Source organism: Tachypleus tridentatus, chromosome 12, assembly GCF_004210375.1.
Source record: "Tachypleus tridentatus isolate NWPU-2018 chromosome 12, ASM421037v1, whole genome shotgun sequence".
Taxonomy (NCBI): Eukaryota; Metazoa; Arthropoda; class Merostomata; order Xiphosura; family Limulidae; genus Tachypleus; species Tachypleus tridentatus.
In genome coordinates this window covers 112,250,863-112,262,893 of record NC_134836.1, presented here as the reverse complement: position 1 = coordinate 112,262,893, position 12,031 = coordinate 112,250,863, and the positions used below count along the sequence as shown (strand labels likewise).

The window sequence follows — 12,031 nt, the reverse complement described above, 5'->3', positions numbered from 1 at the left end:
AACGTATGTAAGTTCCAAGTGTTTTGTTCACTTGCCTGTCCTGTGTTAACGTATGCAAGTTCCAAGTGTTTTGTACAGCTGCCTGTCCTGTGTTAATAATAGTTGGTGTGTGTACAGGTGAGACTATTGTTTCTATGCAAAAAACTTTTGAAGATCTAAGAGGTATTAATAGTTATGAGTTTACTTACTGATTAATTACATTATATTACAAGTTATAATTTTTACAGTAAATAAGATTGGTTTTAGAACAGTTACGATCACTGCTACAATCAAATACACAACTTGCGTACTTGAGAACAATCACAACACTGTACCTGTTCTAAAAACCTATCCTTCTTACTGTAAAAATTGTAACTGTATAATATAAGAGGTATTACGTGTTTAAAGTTTTTTTATACCAAACTATAAATGAAGATATCCATACTGTTTATTAGTGTACTGATGTGGTTTTCATAATGGGATGACTTACATATCCATATAAGCTGCAACATACAATTCTGTAAAAGCATTATGAACACCAGTTTCATGTTATGAGAACTAAAAAAAAAAGTTAATTGTTATTACACACAGCTTGGTTGAAGGTGATATTTAAGTTACCATGGGTTCTACATTTGTCCACATATTTTAACCCACAGCACTTAACTTCAACAAAGTATTTCAACATACATATTGAACCATTCCTTGGATCAAGTAGTCATTCGTACTTAAGGAAATCATGATAAAAAAAATACTGCTTAATTCCTAACTTGTGAAATGTTTATTACAGAGAAATACACACGCATACATAAACATACCTGTGCAATGTTCTGATCTTCCACTTAGATCATTGTCATAGGAACATAAGGATAATTTGACACCTTAGTAATCACAAGATTAAGATAATGTTCTAGTCACATGAAGTGAAAACAACAATGAAATCAATCAACTATATTATGTCCTCTTGCCTAGCTATGACCCAAGTAGAAGGTCGAAACACTGTTTGGAACAAGGTGATGTTTCTTGTGATTACTTGATTGGAATGTTCAGTTTTACACATGGAAATGTAGTAATAACAACCAAGAGTAATAAAAGCTATTATTGAGCTATGACTAGACTATCAACCTGTATAAAAGTATGATATTGAACAGGAAAATTCCTACTGGTAATTAGTGCCTATGTTGAAATTAGCGTTTTATTATGATGCCTTCTCATGACTTGGGACTGTACTAGCGTCAAATAGGATACTAGTGCCAAGTACATAATCATTAAGTATAATAAACTGGCATTCAACACGGAGGTATGAAAGTACATATGATGGAAACTACTGGCAGAACAGTGCTACACATCTCAAAAATATTATTGTAACAAGGAAAATCTCATTGTTGGATAATACGGTATAATTTTCACTTAGAATGAGGTAGCTTGAATCAAAGGAACAGCATGTAACTCTAGCAAGTTTAATTTTATACATTAAAATTTTACTTTATGATGCATGTTTACAAAAATCTTACCAGTCATGTTATTATCACATGAAACAGTCAAGAGCTTTCCAGATTAGACCTTTTTTGTTTAATGGATGCAGACTACTTGAGTAATTTTGTGGTGCTGTAGCTATTCAGCTTTAAACCCTATTTACAGCGAATTTTAAAATAAGCATCAAAACCTTATCTATTTTTATAAAATAAATTGTTACTGACAAGACATACATAATGTCTAAATGAATACAAAAAGAAAACTCAAATCTCTAATATTCAAAACCACTCAATTTATGGTTAGGTAACACTATATACTAACCTTATTTCCCAAATTTACTTACAGATACAATGGACAAAATGCTAATGATGGTCATAAGCACCAAAGTCAAAGTCTGTGAACTACTTATTGCAAAGTTCACAATTACCAATTCTTCTTACCTAGGTTACAGAAACACATACTTCATGGATTTACTTTTTCAGTATCTTCTGAATAACAAAACCTAAACCATTGTTTGCAGTATTGTTCCATTGATTACCCAATCCAACCTCTTAATGTTTATTTTTGGCATCTTGTAAAACTGTTATACCATAGATTTTAGTATCCTATTCTGGTGTCTTGATGAGACCTGAATGGAGAGTGCTTTAATGAAGGATCCTTTTCTAAACTATAATGAGGCATTAGGTGCCTGTCCAAGAAGCCAATGTTGTACACAGTCCATCGTTCTGGGGTTTCACACACATTTGGCTGAACAGTACTGTCATAATGGTGATCACAACTGGACAGGGAATAATTTGTTGTCTGAGAAATTTGTGCTGGAACACAAGTAGTATGGGAACTTCTATTGGTGGGCAAACACTTTGGTTGCATTTTACCAATCCTATAACATGCAGAAGCGCTTCTGTCCCGTCTGAAATTGGAAGTTGGCCTTGAAAGTTGTCTCAGTGGCTCAGTGTGATGCCTTAGGTGCAAAGACTGCAATTGTTGGCCTTTGAAGTGTAATTGTTGATAGTTTCTGTGTTGTAATTGTTGCTGTTGTTGGAGTTCATTTTGACTGTTGTAGTGATTGACTGTTACAGAATTCAACTGAGTATCAATTCTGAAAAGTAAAATATTCAGCCCTCATGAAAAGCAGGTGTCCAATGTACATAAATTCACAAAATACATACAGATAACCATTTCAAGAGAACTAAGGTTAAAGTGTATTAAAAATTCACAATCCTTTATTAGGCTTAAGTAAGATAGGTTACAATATACATAAAATGGCTGTAATATTGGGCCAAGGAGTACTTTTGAAAATGAAAATTTTTGAAACCACTTTTAAATGTTTAATAAGCTATAAGATATTCTAGAAACGTTGTGTCATTAGATTCTAATATAAATTAACTAATCACATCTATCCATTATTAAAAATAACATACACCCAACTGTTATGATTACATCATCAATATACATTTAAAAAACTTCAGAAAATTATATTCCTTGCAGTATCTCATACAATCCACGTACATGAAAACACAAGTTAACAACATTTTTGCCATTCATACATCTTTACAAATATGAAAATTTATTTTTATATCTCACATACATACATATAATTAAAGGATTATTAGAAATAATTAACTAACCAATAACTTTAAGGTATTTGAGTTTTAAAACATCATTAGTGCAAATTAAATTTATAATTATATAGAAAATTTAATGACAACAATCTATATCAGAATGTCTTTAGAAACATCATGTAAAAGTTTTGTAATTTCAAAGAAGAAAAACAAAGACAACTATTTTAAGCACAATATTATTACTTTGTTATCAGTTTTCTTCCAAACACATCTGTAATAGCATTCATTCTACTAATAATTTTATTATAATCTGTGAAAGTTCAACCAGTATACCATAACAACAAAATGGATACATAAAGTAGCATATATATTATTATACATAAAGTAGCATTCATTCACTAATAATTTTATTATAATCTGTGAAAGTTCAACCAGTAACAGCAAAATGGATACATAAAGTAGCATATATATAAATGCAGTAGTTACTAAAGTTAAGTTCACCAATCAAAACCAAAAGAGTTCAGTTTAAGAATTCATCATCTCTCTGCTAAAATGGCCATTTCTTGGTTGATACATAGATTTGCCTTAGCCTTCACTGTAACCTTAAATTAATTATTAGTTAATTAATGTTATGAAATATAATAAGAATGAAAAAGCATCTTATTCTAACCACCAAGAGAGAGGATAGTTCATGATAAAATATAAGGCAATTAACATACATACCACAAAAATTATTTTAACAATTCTCATGCAAGCATTTTAGAACTTAGTATAAAACTGCATGACTGAAAAGTTGGCTTACTTGTCTTCTGCAGATGTTTCCAACCTACATGACCTGTTGTGTAGCACGTCAGTTGAGTCCCTCTGAAAAGTCATAATTATTTAACTTAAAGATAACTGTGTTGATTAGTGTTTTCAGTAGGGAAATTATAATCATACAGTGATTTTAATATGTTGAGTAAGTTCTCTGTGGATACCTCCTGCTGTTTTTGTTGGTTCTGAGACAAGATGATGTTATCGAGATTTATGCTGAGTTCTCAGTGAAACCAAGAAAAGCAACAACAAAAACCCACAGAAAGAGGATAATTAGGTGGTGTGTTCTCCATGTTGACCAAGTTCTCTGTAGGCATCTCTTGCCTTCCACACATACTAATATCACATTAATTTTACCAAATGTTATTAAAAACAAACCTTAACATGGAGAGTTTAACTAGAGTTCTGCTTTTCTTTTATCTAAAACTAATTTAAAATATCTAAATGACCCTCTACACACCTTAGTGTATGATAAACAACAGCCTGTAAAGCTGTGTTGAAATACAATGAAAAATTCAGACACACTGCCAGACACTGATGCTCAGGGCCATGCCATGATTCAATTTAACAGTGGCCTGAATTCTAATTTCCTATTGGTGTCTTGAAAAATCATAAGAAAAGACAATGATGAATATCATACTGAAAAGTAACAAATTCCTGCAAGTTCTGGAACTCAGCAACACATCAAACTTGGAAATCTTCAATATAAGGAATGGCAAAGGTGAAGTCTTACACTTTTTGTGCAATAAAAAGAGTCATCATTGATAAAGCCAGGGTTTTATGTTAAGTTGCATTTTCGTCATACATAGTAAGAGACTGTAACATAGAACAACCTGGAAACATGAAGAAAGTTCTTTGACTTTATATACAAAAGAATTTATCTTTTTTTTTTTTTTTTTTTAAATTGACATTTAACAATGTATATACTTGTGCTTTATTTTACAATCTCACAAATACAAATGATCAGAAATTGGTGCAATTCATATGGGTTATTGGTTAAAACAGTGTTCTATTGTCAATGTTAATGTGGGTTGAAGTGATGAATTTTTATTGATGCAAAAGGTTTTGTTTTTCATGATGTTGACATGCTGATGTAAAAGGTACTATTTAATTCTGTACTTCATGAATGATGGAACTTCCTCGAGCTAAACCTTTTTCCGAATCTGAAATTTGTTTTGTACTATTGCATTATTTGATAAGAGTCTGTAAGATCATTTTTTAAGTGTGAATGTTTGAGTGAGTTTATTTTAGTATTTTGAAGGCATTTTCAGAAGCCTTCTTATTGACCAATAAATGTTGGTTGGTTAATAATAGGATTAGTGCACAGTGTTGGCAAGTTGATAAAGTGAATACTCATAAAATTAACTGATTGATAAAACAGATAATGGTGTTTACTGTTTAGTAAATTAGAACATGGTATTGTTAAGTAAACTAGAAGGTAGTTTCAATTAACAAAAACAAAACGAACTTTAGTGTTCAATCTTGTTCATTTCAGTGCACACTAATGGAGTGTTTCATTTCGTTTGTGCTTAAAAAGTAATTTTGACTCTATGTAGGGAATGGATATCTGGGAATTTTTTGCCACTACATTTGCATCAAAGCAATGTCAGCAAGAATACAGAGTGTAGAGCAACTTAATTACTGTGATCTGTCATGTGCAGAGAAAGGCTCCAATTAGGAGAAGAGGCAGAAGCATCATGTGTCAGACTAGTGGATTTCAGAGTAGCTTGTGAAGCTAAAGTGATCTGTGATTTTTGAGATATTAAGAATAGCCAGAGGAGCTGAGGTTAAAGCAGCATTCTTACTGAGCAATTTGGGTCAAGAGAATGCCCTTTTCAATACCACGTGTTTGAGAAGCACAGGTGGTTAGAATAATCTGTTCACCAAATATGATGGATTCGTTGTCTCTTATACATTGTTGTATCAATTCAGTAATTGAATCTACATTAAAGTGTTTTAATTTGTTGAATCCCAGAAAATGCTCTTTCACTGAACTGGTTTTTGGAATTTTAAAGTTTTCTTTGTTTCTGATAACTTGTGTGACGCAAACAATTCGCTGTAAATACTCCCATCTTTCTCTGATTTCATTTTCACTGGCTGCTTGCAAATGTTCCATTACAGCACTGTGTGCCTCACCCTCTCTGAAGATTGCCCAAGTCAGCATGTTTACCTTATGTTGGATTCTGTTTTGTGTGCAAAAACGTTGGGCCCAAATGCACTACACATAACATAGATGCAATTATTAATAATGGCTTCAGAAGTGGAAGAGAGAATGAGAAGTCAGAGGTTCATAAGGTAAACATGCTGACATGTGCAGTCTTCAGAGAGGGTAAGGCACACAGTGCTAGAATGAAACATTTGCAAGCAGCCAATGAAAATGAAATCAGAGAAAGATGGGAGTATTTACAGCGAATTGTTAGTGTCACACAAGTTATCAGAAACAAAGAAAACTTAAAAATTCCAAACAACAGTTCAGTGAAAGAGTATTTTCTGGGATTCAGCAAATTAAAACACTTTAATGTAGATTCAATTACTGAATTGATACATCAATGTATAAGAGACAATGAGTTAGGCAGTCTTTAATGCATAGCACAAATATATGATGAAGTACCTGTCATGAGTGGAACAAGTGGTGGTGTTCAAAATTACACTAGTTTTCAGAAACATCATTCAGATACTATTTATGTCCATTGTTACACCAAGTAATGCAGTTTGGTGCTCTGTCACACATTTAGAGTAGTCAAAAAATTATTGATTTTCTTAATACATTGTATACACTACACCTTCTTTACCACATTATTAATACATCAACAGAGATTTGGCAATGTCCAAGGTCAACTTGGATTAAAACATTGTGAACTGTTATAGTTTTCAAATACATGATAGTATTGCAAAGTATGTTCCATGAATGTCCTGATAAGAAACTTCCCAGCTATTGTGCAATGTCTTTTGAAATGTAGTCTCCAACAGTTGTTGGTAAAGTGGAAAGATGCACACATTACCTACAATGGCCTTTTTATGTTCCATTCTCTCCTTATGCAACAAATGGCTTTCATAAACTGTTCCAAAAATAAAACTTTGACTTGGTAAAAGCAGTATGCAGCACTTTAAAGAATATGAGAACTGAAAAGGCAAAAAACATATGTGATAACACAATGGCTTGATGCACCAAAATGGCACTGATATTCAGGAAACAGCAGTGTAAGAGAGAAAACAAAAATGCACGGAAGATTTCGTGGTTAAAACTGCATATTAGAATATTGGCACACCAGAAACAAGAGGACAAAAGTATTCTGTCATTGTTTATACCAAGTGCTTTCTGACCTTGACCAGTGGCTCTCTAGCATTAAAACAAAGATAATAATGGGAATTCAGTCATGCAGTCTGCACTCATGAAGTTTTCTCCCTGTAGAGAACTTAGCCACGAATAATAAACACTACAAAACAGAACTAAGACCCAAAGAAGTATATTCCTTGCTAAACATTACTTATCCCACAAACATAATAATGGCAAAAATCTCACCATGGAAGCTGCATGCTAGTGTTTAAACCACCTCCAGTTTTCAACCTTAAAAAAAAAGAGATAATCACCATCCCAGTGAATAGCTGTACTGTGAAAGTTCATTCAGTGTTTTTGAGAAGTAAAATTGGACAAGACTGCAGCACCTTGCAGTGCTTATGACTGGAGAAAAGGTGTTAAAATCCATGCTAAGGATGCCATTATTGACCACTTTATTAAACACAAACACTAGGTATACATTGATTCTTCCCAAATAATCTCTAAGTAAACATTTTATGCTATGACATAAATAGTAAATAAAGTTTAATAGTTGAAAGCATGATGTCAAATGTGTTTTTACAGATCAATTTGCATTTTGTAAATTTAAAGATACCGTGTGACTGTTTAAATTCACTAAACATGCTGAAATAGTTTATTCCATCTTACTAATGTAGTTCAATACATCTTTTAAGCACCTAACGATACTTCTGACAAAATCAGAATGAAAAGTAAAAATGATTTTGTTTTGTGTGAATGTGTTTCTAATAAACAAAAACAAGCCCAAACAAAAATAAAAAAATGCTGCACTAATCAAAAGAGTTCAAGAGTACAGGCTATATGTGGGATAGAAAATACACCTCAGGTTTTGGAGTTTACTGCAGAAATAGGACCCACATTGTGGTGGGAATACACCATCTATCAGTCTTAACATCCATGCAACAGTCTGACATGAAGATATTCATAAAATAAATAACAATAATAAAGTAATCAAAAAAGATAGAAATTAGGAGTGTGAGATGTGGGTGCTGAAGCCCACAATGTCCCACATATGTATCATCCTTCACTGCCTGCAGACAATTGTAGAAAGGTGACTGCTCTCCAAAGTGAGAAAGAAGAAAAAGAAACAAACAAGAAATAAGGTATTGCCAGGCTTTACTTAATCTATACAGATATTTATCTGAAAAGCATATTACATTTAGCTTTATATACTTGGCATTTAAACAATAAACATTATATAAATGAAACTTTAAACCATCGGTACTTGGTGAAACTACATAATTACAAAATTGAGGACAAACAAGACAACTGTAAATCATTTATTCAGGACTGTGGTTTTGTCAGTAAAGTCATCACTTGATCATGCATTTACTGATGAAACCATGGTCATAATAAATGATGTATTTGTGAAATGTACAATCGTTTTCTTTTCCCCTCATTTCTACAACAAACATCACTTTTATTAACAGTGCACAAAACAAAATAAAACATTTGAAATAGATTCTGTAATATTTAACAATATAAGTACTTTTTCAAATTCTTATGAACTACAAAAGTTGGATAGTGAAAGAAAGTTTCCACACAGGATACCTGTTCACTAAAAGCTGACTTGACATCAGGACATCGAAGGCTTTGGGCTCGTTGAATCAATGCTGGATGGGAACGGTGGGAAGTGAATACCTATAAAAACGTAATGTGCAATTGATGAAAATTAAAGATTTAAAAGAGTAAAATCACAAAATGAAATTTCATCAAAGCTTTTTAATATTGAACCCAATGTAAGGAAATAACTCCATCAATGTACACTGTAGCATAGATATTGTTAAAGTGTAAAAGTGTTCATGTTCAGCTAATAAGACGATTTACACCATCCACTTCACTCTCACAACTATAACACAGCTTATCAATATATGCTATAGACCTATCATCATATGGACAAACTGAGCATAAGTCCTCATGAAAAGTAAACTGCAGTATGAAGACAACTGAAGTATATACTTATAAATAGATTAAAGATATCAATTGTGATACTTTCATTCATCCTAACTAAATATTAAATTAGGTGAGTCCTGAAAGATCAGCAGAATGTATTAAGATGAGGCTTGTGCAATTTTTCCTATGTATGTATTAAAGAAATAAAACCAACGTTTAATAGTACATTATAAATACTTTAAAATTATGCTGTCCCCAGTCTCAACATACAGTTGTTTTACATGACAATTTTACTGTATAAATATAAAATACTGTGATATTGGGGACAGTCTCTTACATGTTTCAATGTTTTACTGCATAAATACTAGGTGTCTCTGGAACAACTCTGATTCGAAAATATTAATTGTGTGTTATTGAACGTTAGCTTTATTTCTTTAATACATCAGTAGAATGTATATTAATGATACTTACTAGTGTAAATAAGTTTTACCTAGTGGTAACAAATTCAGTAGACAAAAAATGAATACACATTTAATACACAAACTAGCAATTGCACTTTTAATCTATCAAATAACATATATCATAACTTCCTTGGAGAGAATTAGTAACTTGAAATAATATGTGCAACATTGCTGAACATTTATTTTTATTTTCAGTTTACAGATTAAATCATTATGGTTGTTAAAAAACAAAATCACACAATGTAAGTAAAGTTTTGCTTTTTTGAGGTCTCATAATAAAGATGTAGACAAAAATTTATTTAAACTACTGTATGGGCAATAATTTACAGGCAGAACATGTCAAACTAAATAACGTTTTGTTATTTAAAGATAAACAAGTAGATATGTTTACAAATATCTTTTTTTGAAAAACATTGAATTTTAATAACAGAAACAAATGACTTTATGATACCAAAATGAGGACTGGCATAGCCAAATGGTTAGGGTACTTGACTTGTAATCTGAGGGTCTCAGGTTCAAATTCCCGTCACACCAAACATGCTCACCCTTTCAGCTATGGGGTTGTTATAATGTTACGGTCAACCCCACCATACATTGGTAAAAGAGTAGTCCAAAAGTTGGCAGTGGGTTGTGATAACTAGTTGCCTTTCCTTTAGTCTTACACTGCTAAATTAGGGATGGCTAGTGCAGAGAGCCTTCATGCAGCTTTGCACAAAGTTATTAAAAATTAAACAAACAAATGTTAAAATGATTTTATTTAATTAGATACTCAAAGTTTCACTTTACAGCTTCTATAGGAACATTCACTGAAACTGACAGTACGAAGCTTTGTACCATAAGTTTCATTTTGTGTTTTAGTGAATACTGCTGAAAAAGCCATAAAGCGAAACACTGAGCATCTAATTAAATAAAAATAAATTTGTTGTTATAGATCGTTTATTTCTAGTATTAATATGTTTTCTATACACAAATCTGCTCTACAGAAATTAAATAACATTACATTTTGCTGTGTTTTACCACCTGCCAATGTTAAGCAAACTTGGAAAACATAGCATTCTAAAATAAAAACAAAAAGGTTTTCAAGTTTATCCACTTGTTTATCAATAAATGAAAAGTATTATTTGGACAATCTTTTAATAATATAACAGAAAGAGCTTAGTGCACTATTTTAACAACATGCTTGCTCTTTCAGCCATGGGGATGTTATAATGTGATGGTCAATTGCACTATTCATTAGTAAAAGAGTAGCCCAAGAATCGTCAATGGGTGGTGATGATTAGCTACCTTTCCTCCAGTCTTACACTACTAAATTAGGGACAGCTAGCACAGATAGCCCTCATGTAGCTTTAAGTGAAATTAAAAACAAACCAAACCAGAATTATTAACTTAAGTCAGCTTTTCTTTTTGATTTTCATCACATTCTTAGTCTGGTTGACAAAAAAAAAGTAGAATTTTATTCTAGTTTTTGTCATTTACTTTTATTTAACTATAGTGTTCATCTTGTCAAGAAAATACTCAGAAGATTTAACTACCTCCCAAGTTATTGCACAAGTTGCCCACTTATTCTGTGGTAAAAAATATTGTTATCATTCAGTCTACACATCTAGTGATGTGTGTGTAGATATTTACCACCAGGGGTTCCTTGACAAACATCACCCAACAGAGTGAAATGTTATAAAGACATTCTAGTATACATACCAAGATATAATAAGATGTAGATGAACTAGATATCAGGATATGGTATAATATCCTCCAGTTTATGGTAACAAATGAAACCACTTGGTTCTTGTTTAACACATTCTTGAGATTCACATGCCATTTTTAAATCTCCTGTTCAATATTATAGTAGCAATACTCCCATATGGATGATCATGCTACCATGGCGAAGAACATGAACTAATTACATATACATTTTTTTCTTTTGTCAGCCGAGTTGTGTTTCTCAAACTACCTCTGTAAGTATTCAATGGTACGTACTTACTGTCGATGTTCTAGACAAGTTACCCAATGTACAGTTATTCATGTGTTGGGTTTTACGTTTTCTGTAGCATATTTTCAATTTCTAATATCTTGTACAGTTCTTTCACAATTATGAAAGTAAGCCAGTTTTCAGTACTACTCAAAACCTTCAAGTTACAATTACAGATTCCTTTTCCTATCCCATGTATAGATGTGCAAAACTAGTCACAGGTAACTATATAAGCTATTACTTAAGTAAAAGTGAATGTGTGTCAAGTTGTGCACTCTAAGAGCTTTAATATTTAAATTTAATCATTTATTTCTGTCCATAGAACAATGGTTTCAATGTAGATACATCTATGAAACCCTTAACATACATTAAGACATTTCATGATATCATTGTTCATCGTATGGTGTAATTTTGTCTAATTTTCATTCATTTTGTTTTTCACATGCATACATTATTAAACATACAAAATATCAAATCCTACACAGCATTAAGTTTGTAGACAATTGAGTTTAAAAACAGAATGGAAACTCAATTTTACCATCCAAATAATGACCTGTTCTATAAA

At 31.9% G+C, this 12,031-nt stretch overlaps 1 protein-coding gene across 5 annotated transcripts in view; it reads right to left on the bottom strand.

Moving 5' to 3' along the window:
• The window catches only part of LOC143234356 (uncharacterized), a 66,513-nt gene that overhangs the window by 1,615 nt on the left and 52,867 nt on the right, over positions 1-12,031 (bottom strand). For 2 of the 5 annotated variants that reach the window (XM_076471650.1, XM_076471651.1), the window contains 3 exons: positions 8,695-8,784; positions 3,817-3,878; positions 1,741-2,551 (listed from right to left, as the gene is read on the bottom strand). In XM_076471650.1, the coding sequence (XP_076327765.1) occupies positions 2,050-2,551; positions 3,817-3,878; positions 8,695-8,784 (654 nt within the window). In that variant the 3' untranslated portion in view covers positions 1,741-2,049. Of the gene's footprint in view, positions 1-1,231; positions 1,608-1,740; positions 2,552-3,816; positions 3,879-8,694; positions 8,785-12,031 lie in introns of those variants that run through there. The other 3 variants (XR_013018637.1, XR_013018636.1, XM_076471652.1) reach the window with 3 other exon arrangements.